This window comes from Columba livia, chromosome 15 (genome assembly GCF_036013475.1).
Source record: "Columba livia isolate bColLiv1 breed racing homer chromosome 15, bColLiv1.pat.W.v2, whole genome shotgun sequence".
In the NCBI taxonomy this organism is placed as follows: Eukaryota; Metazoa; Chordata; class Aves; order Columbiformes; family Columbidae; genus Columba; species Columba livia.
In genome coordinates, this window is record NC_088616.1 from 14,297,475 (window position 1) to 14,318,770 (window position 21,296).

General features: G+C 44.3%; 1 protein-coding gene across 12 annotated transcripts in view; it reads right to left on the reverse strand.

The window, feature by feature from the left end:
• The window catches only part of SDK1 (sidekick cell adhesion molecule 1), a 375,516-nt gene that overhangs the window by 28,022 nt on the left and 326,198 nt on the right, over positions 1–21,296 (reverse strand). For all 12 annotated transcript variants that reach the window (XM_065031442.1, XM_065031436.1, XM_065031444.1 and 9 more), the window contains 5 exons: positions 20,930–21,031; positions 6,263–6,378; positions 4,694–4,880; positions 3,493–3,630; positions 362–523 (listed from right to left, as the gene is read on the reverse strand). In XM_065031442.1, coding sequence (XP_064887514.1) covers positions 362–523; positions 3,493–3,630; positions 4,694–4,880; positions 6,263–6,378; positions 20,930–21,031 — 705 coding nt within the window. The remainder of the gene's footprint in view (positions 1–361; positions 524–3,492; positions 3,631–4,693; positions 4,881–6,262; positions 6,379–20,929; positions 21,032–21,296) is intronic.

Here is a 21,296-nt window from a genome sequence, read left to right on the forward strand (position 1 = left end):
ACACCCAGGAATCTCTGCTGGTTCCGCCAGTTATTCCAGTTCTGACTCCATTGCAGAACAGTCAGAATTATGCACCGCGCTGTCAGGCTGCAGCTTTGAAATCCCTGGCTAGCCCGTTTGTGTTGTGATTTATTCACACTGTTTTGTTTATTCACATCAAATTTCTAGATTTCAGGGAAAAAAGGAAACATGGTTTTCATGGGCAGCTGCGAAATGCACTGAATCATGTCCTGAGTTCCTGTGTCTCCCCTTCTCCTTGGCTTAGAAATTAATGTTAAGCCCTGAGTGCACTATTCCCCGCTGTTGGACCATGTTTGTATAACTGATCTGGCTTGTGACACGGTTTTATGGCTCCACTTACCTTCTGCTGGCCCAGCTGTGACATTGGCTTGCAGTTCAGGTCCATAGGCGATCGTTCGGGCTTGCACTCTGAATAAATAGGTCATGCCCTTGGTAAGATCCCGGACCTTCAACCAGCGTTGCCAGTTCCCTTTAATATCCACAGTCACCACCTTACTCACCCCTGGAAGAGCCACACAGAGGTAGAAAAAGAACTAAGAGAAGGTTGCAATGCAAAAAAAAGAAATCAAGTGGAGCTTATTACATCTAGATGGGAAGTAAAATTATCTAACAGTTTGCTAAGAAAGTATTTCTTACAATTAGCAGGAGTTTAAGTAGTGATAATAGCCAATTTTCAGCACTGATAAGTATAATTAGAGTTTAAGCTTGATAAGTGGGTACTGACAAGGAAAAAACCTTACAACACAACTGGGAAATTACCAAGAGACTACATGCAACTTCACTAATTATTCTGGGAAGAAAGGAGGAGGTAAACGAAGAGGACTGCATGTTGCAGGCTGCTTCCTAAGCAAGCGCTTCTCCACTGCTGCCTTGCCAAGTCACCTGCAACGTTGCCTGCGGGAGGAAACGAGGGCCAGGCTCTCCCCTTTCATCTTGTCCTGTCATTTCCACCATCAGCAAGTGAATGCAGAATGAAGGACATATTAATATACCTCACAGGTAACTTGTGGGTATAAATGCCACTGCCGCCAGGGATGCAATCAAAGCACAATTAGCTGGGACAAGGCTGAAGTCGTGACTTGTGTTCACTTTCCTCCCTAAGAATTTTTCTGACATGGGTGAATTAAAATTAGTGCTGTTTCCCTCAACAAGGTTCCCACTTTTATGTTTAGGTTTGCAATGCTGCATAAAGGGTGGGCTGACAATGTGTACTTCAAAACAAAAAAAAACTCCCTAGTTTTCACTTAAGTTTTCTAAAGGAAGCCAATGGAAAGAATTTGATCCATACAAAATTTTACAGAACAGAAAGTTTGAAGTTACAGAGTCCTTTTGCCATTTTTTCTGGTTCTGTAGATGTACATAACACATCTCAAACCAAGAAAATAGGAAACGGGAGAATGTTTCTCCCAGCAGAGAAGGCTGTTTGCTAGTTTATCTTTCCAGAAAAAAGCAGAAAAAACATGGTTTTCAACCCAGATGCTGATTTCATGCAAATCAAGCTGTGTCTTTCAGGTTTTATCAGTTAAATAAAGAGTAACGTCCAAGCGATTTCTGTTCAACGCTTTCTCCCAAATACAATTTATAACTCAGGGAATCTTCCCTTGGTTAACAAGGAAGCAGTAAAAGTGCTTCCTCCTTCCCTAGGTGTACTATTTCATTTTTCTGAGACAAATCAGGAAGTATTTGTCATTTTGAAGCTACATTCCATAAAAAAGGAACTGTTAAAAAAGCCTCCAGGGCAATTTTGTTGTCTATGGTTGTGTAAAACATAACACTCTAAAGCTTAAACAAGAAAAGGTCAAGCAGGGAGAAGACTGTGCTAAGGGACAGATCGCTGCTAGAAAGTTTTGCAAAATCCGCAGGTTTTAAGTGGTGGTTTGTGCGTGGGAAGGCAGGAGGTGTCATAACAGTGAGGATGCTCAGCCAAAGACCACAAATGGGTGTAAATATGCAGGGAAAAACCTGCCAGCCCCAAGAGTCCCCAGCATTCTCCACCATTATGTGCTCCATCTTTGAACGGGTTTGGCTTTACCCTGCTCTCTAAATAAAGGAACATGGCTTTTCCATCGGAGGAAAATTATGGCATTGAGGGAATGTGGGCATGTTTTCTGAAAGAAGAACGTTTGCACAAGAGCAAATAGGTAGAAACTGGAAAATAAATTTAGGGAAAAATGTAGAATGTGAGGACAAGCTCTCCATAACCTCCCTGCTCGCATCAGAAATCTACAGGGGGAGGAAGGAGAGATGAACTGGAGTCAGATAGCACAGGCAGAGGTGGGGAAGAGAAGGAAAGAAAGCAAAGATTGTGAGGCTGTTAAGTCAAATGCACGCAGAGAAAACACGATCTGACACTTTCATATTTTCAGGGGAAAAAAAATGTATTCTTAAACATTGTGTAGGAATGAATAAAAGGCAGGAAATGCCCCAACAGCCCAAACCTCTTGCACACCCTCTGCACATTTCTTGGCCAGAATTAGAAATGCTTTCTGCATTAGCTTTTTGTGCTCAGACTTGACAGGCTGAAAGTGCTTTTATTCTCATGTTTTCAATCCTGAATATAACTTTATCAGTGCATGAGACATGGATATTGAGACAATATGGACCTTCAGAAGAAGCAAATCCAAGTGATTGATATTCTTATTTATTTGGATAAGAGTTTAAAATGGATTGGCAATGGCTGAAATGACTCTCCCCATTGTCACGTTGCCATAGCTGGACACCCTATTGAACTATTGGCGATCTACCAGGAATATAAGAATATTAATAAGATCATCACAAACTTTGTAATCTTTTCTAATTCACCTTTGGGATGAATTTACATTTGTTTTCAGAGAAATTGCCAAATCCTTCTCTGTTGCTATTCTGGCAAATTAATGAAACATTTGTGGCCACCACATTGTTGCAGTCTAGCTTACATCTAGTGCTGGGTTAAAAATGCTGCTGGAAAACTCTGTGTAAACAGATACAACTAAATCTCGGTCACAGTTATTCTCCCCTGTCAAAAGCGGCAGTGGTAACAGTGATGACTAGCACATTTGATGCCCGGGCAAGCTTTGCGATAGCAGAAGTGACACTTGATGTGATAAGCGACACAAATGTGTCTGACGACTATTCTGGGATGGAGCCTAGTCAGCAATTTCAAAGCACGATGTGGGGAGACAATCAGGCACTTTCAGGCTGAGTTTCCTCTTCACCCGTACCAGGTAACGATGGCAGTAAAATGACTTTTCAAATCACACAGAATACAGTTTGTGCAAGAAAATGAGAGAGGACAGACAAAAGCTATATTCCACAATATAATAGTTTGCTGAACAGTTTTGGCAAAAGCAGAATTGTTTTACTTACCCTCTGCCACCTGGCTTCTCTTGGAAAATGGCAGGGAACAAGTAGGAAATTGGGCAGAGATAAAGGATACTAGAGTGCTTTTCTGTCATTTCCCCATGAATATGTATGATTGGAGGTCTTTCTTACCCTGGACGGGAGCCAAAGGCTCATAGACTACTCGATAACCCTGCAGGACTCCATTTGCTGCTGTTGGCTCGCCCCATGACACATTGAGTGTAGTGCAAGTGATTTCAGAGAACGCCAAGAAGCTGGGAGCACTGGGTGCTGAAAGGATTACAAAGAGATTGAATTGCAAGAGGAGTAGTCAATCTGATATACATATATATTATAAAACATTGCTTTATTTGCCCGGCCTAAATCTAAAGGAAACAAGCTGAGAATGGGCTTTGTCAATTGTATCCAAATGTCCTGTAATCAATCAGAAATTCAGCCTGTCCTAAGAAAAGCAGCTGCTCAGCTCCAAAGCTGAACCTCAGGAGCAAGCGAAGGGATCGGACGCAGAAGGGAAAGACCCTCACAGGGACACTAAGTTTGCAAAGTTCTCTAGCTGCTGATTTTCAGAATGGTTGTAGGATTTTAACGTTTGTTATTCCCCGTTATCTTTGGTGAAAATGTCCTGCAGAAGCTAAAATGCAGGGCTCAAGGACAGAAGGGTGCGATGTGAGCGCACAGCCTGGGTGAACGCTTCTCTTCATAGCCACCCCCAAGGGCATCGCTTTCACCCTGCGCTGGAGCTCGCCCACCATGGTCGTGCCCATGGGACAGCTCAGTCTGACCGGTTGCTTCAGAAAAATAACATCATTAAAACAAAGAAACAAGGAGGAATTACAAGGCCAGGCTGGACAGGGCTCTAAGTAACATGATGCAGCTGAAGACATCCCTGCTCATTGCAGGCGGCTTGGACTAGATGACCTTTTAACATCCCTTCCAACCCAAACATTTCTACGATTCTATGATAAAAAGTGTAATATTTCCCTCACAGGACTGTTTGGGGAATTTCCACGGGGGACAAGTTCTTTTGGATTTTTAGGTGTGATAGCAGAGGCCAGAAACAGACCCATAGACAGCTTCCCTCTGGAGCAGCTTGTGAAGAAACTGGTCCTTCTGCCTGTCCTCATTTCTGCTTTATCACTCCCTTTCCCGCACGGTGCACTTATTTGATTCCTTTCCCCCCCAATCCCCCAAGGCCATTGCGATGTAATGACCCATCCAAAAATTAAATCTAAACACCAGTGCCCTCCTGCACCCATTTCCCTTTCACCAACTGCCCAATTACACATTGGTCATCACCCAGTCTGTGCTTTGAGACAAGACGAGGGTCCCGTACCCGCCTGGTGTGTCCTGCCCTGCGAGGGGCTGCTCCTGGGGCCGTCCCCGGCCGCGTTGAATGCGGAGATGCAGACCATGTACCGCGTGTGGCTGGTCAGGTTTTTGAGTCGGACTGTTGTCTCCGGGAGGAAAAGGACCTTCACCTTCTCCGTGTCATTTTGGGTGTCGCTCTCCCAGTAATAAATCTGTTGAGACAGTGAGATGTTTTAGTATATCCTACGCCTAGGAAATATCTGGGCATCGCAGGGATAAAAGATCAGCAAGATGGTGCAGTCCTGCTCTGGACTCTTACATCAAATGGGATACTAATGCTTTTCACCACGTGCCCCATTTTTTATCTTCCTTTGGCAAATTCCCTCGAGTCCAGAGACTGTGGAGTTGAGTACATCACTCAAAACCAGACTGAAGAATATGGCCTAATGACAGCAGATAAGAGCTGCCAGAGTTCACCGATGAGAGGTCAGTTGTTAAATTCTCCCTGAAATGTGAGCTGCCTGTCAGCACCGGCATCCTGATACAATGCTCCATAATTCACCTCCACACGCACACAATGGTTTCACCCTTTGTGTTCACTGGACATCCATGCAAATGGCCTCCTGAAAAGGGTAATAAAACCTTTCCTTAGAGTTCCTTGAGTTACTTTTCCTTATTATTCTCTTACGTAATTTTTATCCTGTTGCCATTAATTTAGGCTTTGGACAAGTCCTTTCCAAGAGGAAAAGTGGTGCCAGCCCTACTTATTTTACAGGCCTGGCAGCAAGAGCATTACAACCGGCCAAAGCAAGCCAGAAAGTTGAGGGAACGAGCCAAGGCAAGACTCCACCTTGGCTCTACAAGCCAAGCTGTTAGAGCCATCCATATACGTACAAAAGGAAAAGAACATGAATTGATATATAAGGATGCCTGTTACTGCCAAGAAAGGATGCCAGATTATTCACATTGGCTTGGCTTTTCTTCGCTTATGGACCTAAATTCATGGAGAGAGGCAGAGCCAGACACTGAACCCCAGCCAAGCTCCAGTGTTTGTAGACTTGCCCATTTCCACTCTCCGAGGGTCCATTCTCATGCTGGAAAAGCTAAACAACATGCCTCTGCAACGTGCTCATCTCCTATGAACCAAACGCAATTAATACTATGATTTAATTTTGCTAAAGTTAAGGAAATGAAAGAATAGCTTGGAGAAAATTCTGCTTTTCCTACTGGTTTGTAATATTTTATAGACAGAAAGCTCACTTAATTTTCTTCAATACATTCCTTGCCCCTAGCTCTTGTGTGCCTGTTGCTCCTTGGAGCAGACACATTGCCTACATAAGTGGAGTTGCTTCCTTATCTGCATACCCTGCTTCCCCACGCTCTCCTTCTCCACAAACAGCAACATACTTTGCCTTTTCTTCCCCCTAATCTCATTCTTTTGATTTTGAGACTTAGTGCCATTTCCATACTGCAGTCTGAACGTTGGTTTAATTTTGCCTTATGCAGTGAGGGCAACTGCAGTTTGTAGAGCTATCTCGCAAGTCACAGCAACGCCAAGCAAGATAAATACAACCAGTAGAAACAGGAGGATTGCCTTGTAGCCTTGGATGTTCCCATTCTGGCTGTCGGCAGGAGGGGGGTCCCAGGTGAGCTCCAGCTGGCTTGCTGAAAGGGAGTTCACTTGGATGTTCTGCGGGGCCAGTGCCGGTGCTAGAGAGAAAGGAGGACAGAAGAATTAAGAGCGACAAGCAGAACTAGTTCACATCCAGGTTGCAGTTTTCCATTCATGGGAGGACCCAGGACAGACTGTTTACGACACCAGCGTCAGCCCTGGGGTGTCTGTATCACCAGGAAGTCTCAGCAGACGTGGACTGAGCAGCAGCCGAGCCTCTGGACATGGTTGTGTTCCCACACAAACTGGGTTAGACAACGAATCAACTCAATCTTGCCAGCGGCTTTGGAAAAGAAAGGAGGATTTTGTCTCCATTCGACGGTAACCTTTGGGGCTTGCCTTTTGCAGCCACACTGTGTCCGACCCACCACTCCTGAAGTCCCCGGCAGCCCCTTGTCACCACCAGCCCGGCCTCCCGTTCCGCAGCAAACCTTTACAACAGCCCGTTTGCAACGCTCCAAGACTTAGGACCACAATACTGCCTAAATTACCTCCAAAACCAGTCAGATGCTAATCAATTCAACTACTATTTTATGTATGACAAAACGACTTCTAGCTTGCTGCTTGTTAGCTCTGCTTTGATTATACCTTCACATACACATGCTGGCCCTCTTTGGATCCTGACAGCGTTTCTTCTTTGTATGGTGCTGTGCTAGAAAACTAATCTTTGAGTGCACCTGGGTCACACTATCATTCCCTTTGTCAGGATCCAACTTGGTGCAGGTGGGTTTTCTTCCCCAGTGGCCGGCAAGGACGGTCTGTGTTCCAGACCTGCTGTCTCTGCCTCCAGCAGGTCTTAACAAAACAGCACATGTTCTGTTTACAGAAAAGGTGCCCAAGCGTGTCCTGTTCAAACTCCAGCAGTAGGGAGAGAAAGGCAGGGCAAAGGGTACACTTCTCCTTTCTCCATGTTCACGGTGCCGTAGCCTTCACCCAGACCACCGAGAAAGCTGCATCTCTTCTCTCTGCCCCTTTATGGGCCATAAATAGAAGTGATAAAACATTCACTACCCGAGCCAGATAGCCCTGGTTATCTGTTCCTCTGGAGATTTCTTTCTTTAGATAGAATGACCTTCATAAGTCACACTTTTCTACCAATACTCCCTCCCCCCAGAGTTATAAAATAAAATAGTAATTAACACCCACTCAGTCTGACACCAACTATTTATTTTGTTCTAACTGTGTGGTTTCCATATTATCACTGCCCACCCTGCCGTTAATGGAAATGTTAATAACCAGCGCCAGGTTGTTGTGACAGATGCTTGGGCTCATTATCAGAAATTCTTATTTACCGCTCCATTAAACGACAGAATCGCACAAAAAAACAATTCAATCAAAACTAACTGGAGGAATTTTAACAGCCACATTAATAATCCAAAACATAAATAAAGTTAATGTCTTTTGCTTGTTTGCCATCGGCAACTCTATTGCAAAATTATTGCTGTACAATTAAAATGTGAAAGGCAAAATTGAAAATAGCCTTTATTCCAGTGCACAGTTAAAACTATTTATTATAGGTTTTTTGTTTCCTTTTCGGCTGGATGTAGCGAATGCAGGAGGTGACAATGGCCACCAGTGAAATACAGCTGGTTCACAGGGATGCACTCGTCTAATTGCTGCCCCGTCTTCTCCCTTTTGCTGGAGAAGCGACGGGAGCAGCCGCCGGCTGCTTTCAGTGCAATGTGGTGCCGTTCTGCTAAGAACCAAAAGTCTGAAGGTTTTGAGTTTTTAACAGCACACAGAGCGTGAGGCCAAACTGATCACACAGTAGAAACCTGAAAATACACTTCGGAGATTTAGAGATGATGACACACTCAGGGAAACGGGAATATGTGCAATCACAGAAGAAAACGGATCACTTTTAGCTACGTATTTTCTTTCAAGGTAGTGGCACTACTGCCTGTCCTGAGCTGACAGCTTCAAAGTGCTCTCAATACTCAGGTCTGAAGCGGCACCTACAACAACATTTGTCTTTGGATCCCATGTGCCAGCCTGCAACAATCGCCACTTCCAAGAGGAGCCGGCGTGCACGGTGTGCTGCCAGAACAACACCGCGTTCCTCAAACCCCGTTTGCGGCGTGACTGAGAAACACAATGGTTAAAAACTGCCAGCGACCGTTCTCCACTGACACGCTCGCTGCTGGAGCTGCACTTCTGCTTGCACGGTGGCGGAAAATTTGATGGCAGGAAAAACAAAAAAAGACGTTGCGGAAAAAAGACATTTCTCTTCGCTACCCCAGAGCCTCGGCGAGATGCAAATTGTTTGGTTCCGTGCCCTGTGAATCTGTCCCTCTGTTCAACTTTCAAAGGCTGATGTGTCCCTCCTGTTCTAAGCACAGATTTCTTGTTGACAGCAAGGGACAGCAGAAAAGTGCTGCTGACGCTTGATGTGGCTCCGTGCAGACAGCACGTTACATTAAGGGTGAAATGAAATACTTTAAAAAGAAAGAAACACATCCCCAAAGACTCTACCTGTTTGAAAGCCCAAACTATTCCCTGAATGTGCAGACAGCCTGTGCCAATACAAACAAGTGCATTTTAAAGGTGAATTCAAAAGCCTTTTACCTTCTAGGAATGCAGTTCAAGATTACTGAGCTGTGTTTTTTTTCATGGCCGTTGAAATCACAAATACATAAAAAGCAAGGTTAAAGCTGCACACCTCACACTGCTTTAGGTGTTAGTGACATTATCAACTATAGCAGGAGTGATACAGATTCCTGAGGGTCCAAACTCAGCTCTTGGCAGGTAGAAAGCATTTCACTTTTCCTGAAGAAAAGCTGTATGTATTCATGAAGTCTAATTCTATGCACATACCTTGCCTTGGAATCTCATGCAGATATTTATAAACATTTCTTTCCTTATCTGATTTCAATTCACCTTTGAGATTGTCTCCTTGAAACTCGCCCTCAGCCAAAAAAACGAGAAAGGGTGAGCAGGTTGTATAGCAATTAGTAGAAGAATAATGACATCCTCAGACCGGGATGATGTTGGCAGGATCATATAAAGACAATAAATCTACCTGGAAATGCAAGAGAGAGTCAAAGAGAGCCCGCAAATAAAGTTACACATCTAAACCCACATTTAAACAAAGCGCTGCCCTCAATTTCCAGTCGTACCGAACAGCCTCTGCTCACACTGCAGTCAATTTGAGCTTGCAAATGCTTATAACCTTTAAAGAGAAGGTGCTTAAATCCCCGGTGGTTTGCCTGCACCGCAACTCTGTGCAGTGCAGAAGCTTCACCTCAGTTTTTCTCGCTGCTTGCTTGGGATATTTGCTCTCTGGGCTGTATGGCACCGAGAGCTTTTCATCAAGACAAAACTACTATTCCTTTTCTTTGTGACAGTTGCCACGATGCTCTGTAGCACAGGTAGGCTACAAATCCTCGTGATTCATTGGGTAAATGTAAGAACTTTTCATGAAGCATTCCTTGGTGCTCTTCTTTCTGCTCCAGCTTCTTGGTAGCAAAGGATTTATCCTCTACTGACTTTCTAATTGTTTCTACAATGCCAGTATTATGTCAGGAAATTCATAGACAAGTCTGGGACAAGATTTCCCGATACTTGTGCCATTTACATAAACACGCAGACAAAAGTGAGGAGTAAAATGCAGTGAAAGAGATTGAAGATTTTCTGTGTATCAGCTTGATCCCACAGCTCCAAACAATCCCAAGCAAATTTCTGTTTTGTAAAGACCTCTGATCCTTTTGTATCTGGCAAGCATTTCCCCCCCCCAGTTCATCAAAGCATGCTTTTGTGAACATGCCTGCTTTTATTCCCTAGTAATCAATATATTTGCATTTTGGTGTTAGCACCTAGAGGCCAAAATCTCATTGCACAATGTGTTGCATAAACACATAACAAAGAGACAGCTCCAGGCCTAAAAAGCCTCTAATCTGGATGTCTACACATTATAATGGAGGGGTGGTTGCAGCATGTTCTGACATATCAGCTGTAATCTTATCTACCTAGTGAGTAACAACAAGAGAGAAGACACAGCAATATTCAGCATAGCATGTACTGACAAATGCTGCACACGCAGAAGCTCCAAAGTTTACAGCCCGGTTCCTGACACACACAGTCATGGAAAATAGACCTGGAAAGGGTTTGGAGAGGGCTCAGAGATCCATCCTGCGTCACACCAGGACTCAGCTCGGCCGCTCGGATGTTTGTGTAATCTCCATCACTGACCTCTTTCTGGATTCCCCTGCCATCCCCACACAAACTCTGCAAGCGCATCCTTATTTTAATATCTCTTAGAGTAACTCCTTTTTTTCTTTTTTCATGTCTAGCCTAAACCATCCTCACCGTATAGAAGTTCTCCCCCTGCAGTGGCACGGAAAACAGATTGTTTCTTCTCCCGTTGCAGTTACTGCCCTCAAGTTATGGCGTAGATAAGCAACAGTTAAGTGGATTATAAAAGCCAAACACAACACAACAAACAGAAGGTCACAAGATAAAACAGCCGGACCGATTGCAGAATGGGCAAAGCGAAATGCAAGGGGTTTCCTTGCAGTACGGGCTTAGAGAAGGGAAGGAAGGATGATACCTCCCAAGAAAGAACGAAGAGGTGCATCTGCAGATGTTTGCAGTCACTCCTCCCATGAAGGCAAAGCAGCTTGAGAGAAAAATGTTCAGTGTTTATTGGCCATTTTCTTACAGAGTCTGGGAAAAAGAGGGGGGAGCGAGGAACGCTTCCCCTGTGCAGCAGTACCTCTGTGCCATCAGGAATGCTGCGTGAATGATGCTGATGAGTTCAATAACAATTAGTTAATTGTGCTTCAAAAACAGCTACTGCGAAGCTGCTTTCTGCTGTGACAATGCAGCACAAACTATTTTTAGAATGTAAAAGATGTTTCCCACCAATTTCTGGCTGGTTTAAGCTGGGCTACATTTTGTGGTGGATGTACACACTTTTTCCAAGGACTGCACTTTCTGGGGTTGCTCTGATGTATTTCAGATGCAGTGGGACAAACAGAGACATGACAAAAGCTGGGGGGGTGGTGGGGGGTGTGCACTGTGTGTGCAGGTAGAAATAACGAGCATTTAATAGGAACTGACCCTTTTTTTCAGGGATGTTGATTTGTGTGATATATGTGTTAATTTACATGGTTGCATAGATCAGTGTAAGAGAAACTGAAACATTTCCTAGTGTACAAGACACCAGTGGAAGTCAATAAATGAAGAGCTTGAACATCTCCCTCACCCTCCAGAACACTAATCAAGAGGGAGCAGAATCTAATCGATGCAGAAATAGGAAGACAAACAGGCAAACCTACCTTGGTGGAGAAGAGAAAGAGAATAGCTGCCATATTATCTGGCAAACACTTGGCCCCCTCCTTGTATACTACACTTAGTACAGTAGCTGTGCTTTACCCCATCAAATTTTTAAGGGTATTAAGGTCAGGAAAAAGCATGAATAAAAACAGCTGCAAATGATACCCAAATGTAACATCCCCAGCTTCTTTGCTTAGCAATGGGAAGCTTCCCAACATTGACTATGCATGTCTTCAGCATCTGCAGAGATATGAGAGGGAGGTGTGGGTGGAGGGAGGAAAGAGGGAGGGATGACATTCACTGCACGTATTGGAAGAACATTGAAATGAAACAAGGGCTAGAAATGGAGCATCCTTTCCACAGACCCAGACTTTAGGAGGTTATCTACCGATGCCATTTTTTGAACTGAGGAGGCAATCATGTTCTGAGGAAACCTCTACGGATATGACTTATTCACGAAGTACCTTCATAAACTGGCAAGTGACTCATGCAGAAGTAATTCTCACCCTGTCCCTCACCATCTTTTCCAGCAGTGGCAAAAACACTATTGCTGTGATTACTAATCATTCAATCTGGGGTTGAGATTTCCCAATGAGCCATGTGCAATCCAGGATTTCATGGGACAGGGCACAATCTGAGCGATGCAGAAACAGTTACTGTGATGGCATTACAATGCGTACAGGCGAAGCAAATCTCATAGAACAGTACTGCGAAATAGAGCCTGCAAACAAAAACTAAACACTTTTCTTTTGCTGAAGCCCACAGTTCTACTTAGTAAATACAAACCTAAAATAGGCTATCACATTGCATACTGAGATTATCCATCAAGGGACTGAGACCTCCTGGCCCAAAAGAAAAGCCCTTATGGAACTGTCAGGCTGCCTCTGGCAAGGGCATACAGGTGGTTAAAGGAGGAAGGGAGAAAATAATAAAAAAAGAACTTTTTCATCTATTTCTTTTGTGTCAACAAGGATATGATCACACACGGGCAAGCAGCCCATCAGTCAGCAGAGATGGACCCGTGAGCAGGAACAGCATGAGTCTGACAAGCATTAGGTATGCGCAAACAAACACCCAGGCAAAACCCTACAAGCTAAAACCCCTCTCACTTACATCAATGCAAATGCGGGTATAGCTCCGCTAAAGCTGGGAGAGCTCAGTCAGTGTGAACGTCGTGTATCTGAGAGCAGAGCCAGCTCTGATGAGAGCGGGATTCACCCCCAGGGAGGTGCTGAAGGTTGTTCAAGGGTGCAAGGGATGGGGAAGATCTGCCGAGTGTTTGGTACTCCAGCCTCATTCTAGGAGAAGCACCAGGTTGGAAAGTACCGCTCTCAACCTCCTTGAAAAAGTTTACCCCTTAGACAGAGGCAAAATTATCTACTTCAGACTATGCCCCCAGGCTCTCTGGTCCCCAAGACTCCTCCTCCTCCATTTATAGTCATGTTCTACTCATTATATTTTGTTAATCCCACACTCTAATATCATAATACTACAAGTTCATGGCAGCCAACAAAAGCACCCACTTAATGTTCACTAACAGTAACGGCAGCACCTACTAACGACCAATAAGCACCGACAACTCCTCATGCTCCACTAAAGCCAAGAGAATATATCAAATAACTAGGGTGAATCTCCACGGCGTTTGCCATATATCAAATGTTAAAAGCCATATTGGAAAAAAGTCAAACTGAGCAGGTGAGATCCGCCACTGTGATAACCTTTCACTTGGCTTTAATGCAAGTTTGGGGAGCTGAACCCCACGAGGGATTAATTTGGGATTTACAGATTGCAAGGGTCAGGGAAGCCCAGGGAGGACTGAGATCTTGTGCTCCTGGGGAGAGAAAGATTACATTTACATTTTCTCGACTCTGAGTGAGAGTTTTCTCTCTCTTTGTTTAATCTGCAGTCAAAGCATCCCTGAGTTCATCCCTGTGGTCCTACACCCCCACATCCCCTCTGTGTCTGGGCTGCTGTGGCCAAAATGTTTTACAATATTGCTAATTCTTACTTTCATAGGAAAAAGTTGCAACTTTGTTTGGTTTCAGTCTACAACAGGCAACCTGAAATGCCTCCAGGTCCATGATTGACGACGGATACAGCAAACAGATGTCAGAAAAGAAAACCAACTGTGTTTCTCTACAGCTGGCTTCACAGCAAAGCCGTGCAGAGGAGGCAAAACCACGGGAGTTGAGACCCATATGAAAATACTTACTGCATTTTGCTCACATATCCCAGGATGACTGAAAACAAGCAGGGCAGGACTGCACAATTAGAGGAAACAGAAATTTGGCTGCAAATATAACCCTTAAGTCAAGAAATACTCAAACTCCAGCGTGTGTCTGCTTTAATATGAGTTATCAGCCAGGGGCTTCCCTACTTCTTTACCAGTGCAATTTATGGTCCGTTTTACTTTACTACTGATTGCTCATGTTTTTGAAAGGAAGGTTAATTCCTTCGCTTTTAATAGAGTAGCTGTGCTGTTAGTTCAGTAAGGCTTTGCATACACGATCAGGCTTCTCGTCCCTCCGCCCTCCGTGTACCGTGCAGGGATGTCCCTGCACTCGATTCTTCACAGGCCATAGAACACAGCGGCAGAACAGCTAATTTGTCCTACCCCTCCCACTGCCGCTTGCACCAACTGTGGAACAAAGAAAGGTGTCCTGGTGATGAATTTGAGTGCGGAGAGCCTTTCTGTCTTGGGCTGCAGTCAGTACCGAAAATCGACATCAAATTGTTGGGTTTGTGAGATGGAAGTTCATCATCTGAGCAAAATGTCGCATGGCAAATGCAGCCCAATGCCACCCACACCAGCAGCAGCAGCGGTGGAGATAAGTGAGCTCGGTTGATCAAAACCCGATGATATTTTTGCTTGGACAGAAACGTCTTTCCTACATTGAGATGTCATAAAAAGACGCAATTAAACCACAGCTAAGCAGGAGTTGCAGCACCGTATAAAGCATTGTGCTGTACCAAAAGCTGCTTATGACCAATATTAACAACTTAACGAGCTGTTAATGAGGCACACATTCAGCTTTTACTTGCAGCATGAAAACATTGCAAATCATTTTAGGGAGCTTCTGGATTGTCAACAGAGAATTAAAAGTGTCAAATAAGCCCATGAAATCTATGTCTCAATCTGGACATTGCTTTCCAGTGCAGTCTCTTAAAATTCCTTTTCCTATATGGTAGAATAACTTGCTTTGACAGCAGTACGACTCTCACTTAGACTTTGCTTCCTTCTGCCTTGACATTAGATTTCAGTCTCCAGAGAGCTGCAGGGATGTCTTTTTGACACGTTGACATTAAGGACACTTCTTCCATAGACTCACGCTGGCGCAGTTACTTTCTGTCTCACCATTATATGAGCAGCTCCTGAGCTCAGCTACCGAATTTGGAAGTTTAATTATGAAACCTTTGTGCTCATCTGTAAACAGATTAAGAATGTAAAGCTACACTTAAAAAACAAGCCAACTCGAATAGGAAAAGGGAGCCAAGGTTTATATAGAAAATTCATATCCGTAATTCCCCAGCAGTGCAGCAATACCAGTAACACACAAGGAATGACTAATGCTCTAATGTAAGCACACTTTAGTTTGTTATTTTTTACTATCCTGTCATAGCCCTGCAGGATTAGATAACGCAGGCGAGTGCTATCTATACTGCTATTACCACCAGTGGAGCTGCATTGATGGGAACAACAAATCCAAATTAGACTTACTGCAGGCAAGCTCCAAGTGGAAACCACATATAGACGGAGTCCAAAGGAGTTTAAAATCCACCAAGATGGGATGTACCCAGTGCTGATCCTACTTTCAGAAACAGAATGCTGTTAGGATACACACATAATGGCTTCCAGTAATGTAAGAGAAACTGAAAAAAGGTTTGTGTCCCAGTCCAAACTGGAAACGTCTCTCCGCTGTTTTATTCCCCTGTCTTCCTGTAGTTTGGCTTTCTTGCTCTGCTCTTTTAGTGCGTTGTTGGAGAACATGGCTCAGATCTTTAACTCTGAGCTCAGAGAACTTCTCCTTCCTTAGGGAGAAAGTCACTGGGGACAGGACGAAACCCGGAGTCACTCCTGGAGCCGGGTGTTCCCAGGATGGCTGTGTAAAGCTCATTCACAATTGAGTGTGATATTGGAACAGCTCTGAAGATTCTTTAAATTTAAAGAGGAAGGGAAAGGAAAATCAATGTTTCAAACACCCTGCCACCCCCCAAAAGAAGCCTTTTGCTGACGTTGAGAAGTGTCGATTAAAAGGCTAATACCTTGGCATTTCAAAGGCTTGGTGCTTTTAAAGTGCCAACAAAGGTCAATGCGTTTTGTTTAAAGTTTGAGCAAGTGAAACCAATAATTTACGTATTATAGTACTTTCCAACAGCTTCCCTCTATTCCCTTTTGTTTATCAAGGGAAGACACTGTCCCTAGGCTGACAGGTTTTAGGCTACTGCAATGTGAAATGGCCACGATAATCCTCCTCTCCCCTCTTCCAGGCTGGGATGGAAATGCCCACCCGGTTCTTCCAGCTGTGCCAGCAGCAACGCGTTCCCTATCTGCATACGCACAGCCAGGCTCCGAGAGACACGGCCACGTGTCCTCAGCAGATAGGAGAAAACAGCCAAGGGGGCCACAGCAGACTGATGGAAGCTGCCAGCTCTAACGCGCTGAAATGTTGTCATTCCTCTTGTAGGCTGTTAACAAGGAGGCGCAGGGGACTTCTCTGCACAGCATCTTCTCAGCTACATTTGGGGCAGGGAAGGAGATAAAGCTCCTGTGCTATAAGAGAAAGGGTGGGCCCAAAGTAGTGCTCTGGGATCTTCTTCTCCAGAAAGTGACTTATGATGGGGAGGTGACACCACGTAGGGTATTTTGTATGAACACGTGAAAAGAGTGAGGCCTGCAAAAAGAGATGAAAATAGTTTCTAAAGCAGTTATGAAGTAGTTTATAAAGGGAAGCCAGGTGCCTGAGTCAAGTCTTTTCTTCCTTAAGAAGCTTCTTTTCTCTATTTTGCCTTCTCTTTCCAAAACCCAACCCACTGTTTTTGGTCTTGGAGCTTTCCAGATGGTTTCTATTTCTTGCCAGGCAGCTCTGAGTTACTGGCAGAGCTGAGCTTCCCTCCACATGTCAGCTATGGGTGGACAAAATAAAGTCTGTGAACTCCAGGAACACCTGTGGGGCTGCAGGCAAGAGGGCAGATGGAAATAATTGCAGATAACAGCAGGAAATTTGCTTCAGTGTCTGCTAGTTTCACACCAAGAGGCAGACTCAGGTTTTTGAAGATGGTAAGAAAAGAAAGGTAAGAAGCCGTCAAACCTCTGTCCCACTTCTGTTCCTTTCCAAGCTACGGTTTCACTTGGAAGAAAGTGAGATGGCCAGGAAACCTTTCCTGTAAGATGACAGTACAATCAAGGTGGCATTTTAAGAGAGGACTACTAAAGGGATCTGTTTCCCAGCTCTTTTTACTACTTGCCTTTCCCGTTGCAGAACCAGCTCTCAGAGACCATTATTAAAAAGAACAGCAACAACAACAGCGTCATCAGTTCTTGTGAATTCTGAAGGTCACCAATGTCACCATCCGTTAAAATGGCATACATCACTCTCCTCTTCACACAAATGGATTTACAACCTGTTTAAAGGGTAGTGTCTCCAGGTGCACTTCACCCCTTCTGCCACCTCCTCTCCACACACGCGTGCTCTCCTCCAGCAGCAGCTGCTGGAAGAAATTATGAATTCCATTATTTTTCATCCAGAACAGCAGAACAGCTTTGCAGTATATGGGAGACGCACTGGAGGCTGCAGGCTCGTTAGCACAGGATTTGTATTGCTGCCTTCCATTTTATTCACCTTCCCAAATTAGGTGAAGCACGCCTGCCCCAAACCTGTGATTCCTGTTTAATTAAAATGCAGGTAGCGGAGTCTCCTGAACTCCAGAGCCCACCACACAATCAGATAGTGACAGTGACCTGGTAGAATAATGCTCTTGATATAGTGGCTGCTCTAACAGTCTTTATTTCAGTCGAGCAGAACAGCACCTCTGGTAACAGCTGCATTTAGGGCTGGGATGGATATTGGTACCCAGCCTCTCACTGAACACTCGCTGCCTTCCCAATCAAAGCCGGCATCCCTGACAGCTGAACTGTTAAATGAATTAACAAGGCGAGAAGGGGGCTTGCCAACGGGGCTGCGTCTCCCTTCCGAATTTCTGCAAGTGGTGGCTTTCAATTTTTCTGTCATTTGTCAGGAGAGGCACGTAACTCTCTAACAAGCAGGGCAGAGCCGCAGCCGGCTCTAAAAAGGCAATGTTATGAGGACCTTCTGGTCCATGGAGGAGGAGGATCCAGATGCCTGAGGAAGGCAGGGGAAGGACACTGGCTCTGTTCAGACCAAACGGGCAGCGCATCCTTCCCGGCTGCTCGGAGAACAAGGACTCCCAGCCTGTCCTTCTGGCATAGGAAGAATTACTCTGCCAGTGAGTTTTGCAAACACCCAGACAGAACTCAAAACGGAGCTTTTGCTGGGGCTTTGATCTTATGGGCTACTGTAACAAAAAAACCCAAACGCATCCAGCTCCGTTATTCACCATGCAGGTCAGGATACAGAGATCTACTGCTCATGCCTGGTCCTTTTCCAACCAGCAGGTTGCTCTCCTCCAAAATTTCTCACTGCCCATCAGTCAGAGCCAAGTGAGACCTGAGCTCCCAAGGAGGCTGTTGGCTGGGGAACAGCTCAACGGCACCACAGGACTTGACAGAAATTCCTTATTCAGGTACTTTTTACTTGTTAGATTGGCAAAACTGCCAGAAGGTTGGTTTTAATGGTGCTTTCTTTTTCAAGTTTGTCAGGGGGCTCCATTGCCTACCGGAGCTTTTACTGTAAAAATCCAGATACATGATAGAAAAATCTTCAAATCTAACAGGGGAGAGCACAAGAGGGAAGGAATTACAGACATTCCTACTTCTTCATCGCTTGTCTGGCTGCACCAGACCTAGAAGCTGAACAGCACATCAGCCACCAGTATCACTTGCAGGTCCCCCACGCTGTATTAAACACCCACCAGAACTGCACAGAACTGGGTATTTTGACTGAGCTGGCCTAAACCCAGCACATTTCCCCAAAGGCATGTGCTGTATATTCCTTTTTACAACCGACAGAGGAACGTTCTCACCCCTACCAGAATTACTGCAACCCTTACGGCGGAACGAAGCACCGTTTCATAGCACTGAGACGTGAGTTATCTGGGACCTTCCGACTGGGGACTGGGACCCCTCAGTCATTTTGTGTTCAGTGCTGTGCCTGTGTTGTCAGCATTATTGTTTATTAAGAAGGTTTTCTCTAGTTTTAACATGGATGCCCGATTGCTGAAGCTAAACAGACCCATTTTTTTCCAGCTTCCCGCTTAACTGCCTTTACCACGGGTAAGAACATCAAGCAGACTATAACAACAAAAACGTGTATTTCCACAGCACACTTTAACTCAAAGGTGTCACAAATCAATTTAAAACTTAAATTGCAATACCAGCTCCAATTACTTTACTCACAGCATAAATCACAGTCAGTTCTGGAGGTGGAAGAGGGAGTTATATAACAAAGAGTAATAACTTCACACAACAAGAGTGAAAATCGGCAGGAAGATCCCACATTCATCATTTCTACTGCATGAACGTGGACTGTCCCTAACCAGAGGTAAACCAGTATCTCTCAAAAACCATCTGAGTCACGCTACAACTCCAGTTACACCAGTTCTGCCTGTGGAAGAAGCTCTGGATATCTCAGCTTCCTCCCAAGTTTGGCTCCTTCCACTTCCCTGTTCCCTGAGTTATAATAAGAAAGATTGGGACCATGAGATTAAAAGACACGACATAACAGCATTTCCTTGTTTCCCAGCTGATTTTCTGTGCTGTGTACATGTGTACAAATGCGTGTGCTGGCTCCATTTGCAGCAGTGAGATATTAACTCTGAAACAAAAATGTATTTGGAAGCCAGATACAGTTGGCTCCACTTGGGGCTTTCTTTGCTGCAGTTGCAGAAGTAAGTTGGAGCAGCAGCAAACTAGAAAAAAAAATAACATGTAAATATTGCCAGCTGTCTCTCCAGAACCAGGCTGCTCTGATTAATTTATGATGTTTTCAGAGAAAGATAGTAAATGTTACACCATGTTTGAAATGAAAAGGTTAAGTAGAGTTTAAAAATGGTGCAGCAGAGTTTAAAAAAATAACGTGCTTTGCTCAGTTTTGAGCAATGGAATATTTAGTGAATAATAATAAAATCAATCTGTGCTGGGTTTGATAGCTTCTACATCCTAGCCTTGAGACAGAAGAACAAAGGTGTAATCAGATTTCTTCGCAGTGGCAGACTGAACAACAGGAGGGTGCGCGCTGCCTGTTCCTGTTCTAAGCTTCAAAAGATGCTGCTGCGGGAATTGATACCATAACTAACAACTATTTCGGCGCCAGCCTCTCGCTGGCTGGGGTCACCATAAATACGGCACTGCCGCCATGGCTGTGAGGAAGACGTCAGCTATTCCAGTCCTGTCTTCCTCAGCTAGAGAAGAACAGACTCAGCTGCGGGTTATCTGGGCTCTGCAAATCACCTGTTTCACAAGGTCCAGTTAAATGTCTTGTCCTGATTTCTGCCTCTGGCTTTCCAATGGAAGGATTTTAAAATGATCAGCAAGTCACATTTCATAAATACAGCCTGGATTCACGCACTAGATCCATAAGCAAAGGCGTGAATAGTGCCACTGACCCTCAGCTTCTGTAGGGCTGGATGCAGGTACAGAGTCGGCACGTCCCTGAGATTCACCATCAGCTGTGCCTCCACAGCCACCATTACATCAGCATGATATCTTCTTGACTTCCAAAGCATAAAAATACAGCAAGGTGTGGTGCTCAGGCAATGTCTTTACACAGAGAGCTATAAAATAAAAGAACCAGCTTTCCAAGTCTCCCTTGTTTTGTAGTTTTGTTTCTTTTCCCTCGTGGCTTCCCTGTGCTCCACTTTTCACTTCTTTAACTTGAGTCAATTTTTCCCTCAAGCTAATTTGGTATGAACAGTCGTCCTCCTGCAACTCCAAAAATATTGTCTTTCTTTCAAATGCCTTTTCTTCCCTTACTCACATAGACCAACTGGCTTTCCAATGGCAAGAAACTGTCAGTGCAAACCTATTCCCGGAGAGGATGCTACAAAAAATGGTTTGTGATCATGACTGGCGAATTTTCCAAACCATCCCTTTCCTGGACAAATATTAAACATGATCTGAAGAATACTAAGACATGCTGGTACTTTTAAAAAACATCAACTAATTTTCCTTTTACCTACCTGCTTCACCCACAAAGACTTCCACTGGTGTGCTGGTAGGGCTCTCACCAATTACATTATATGCTGTCATTAGCACCTCATATCTCTTGTATTTCTTCAACTCTGAAAAAGTAAAATACCATATTATATATAATTATTTATACTATATTACAAGTATTTTTTTAGAGTCCATCATCCCATTATCACCAGAATTCTCTCTCATGAAACACAGTGTTAGAACAGCACAATAATACAATGTCTACTTCCATCCTTCCTTAATTCACACATCACAATTTGCAGAATCATGAAAGATCTTTGTGATGAAAAGGTAGGATTTGCCAGTGTATTCTCATGGTGTTGTTGCAGTAAGAGGAATCATTCCTGATGG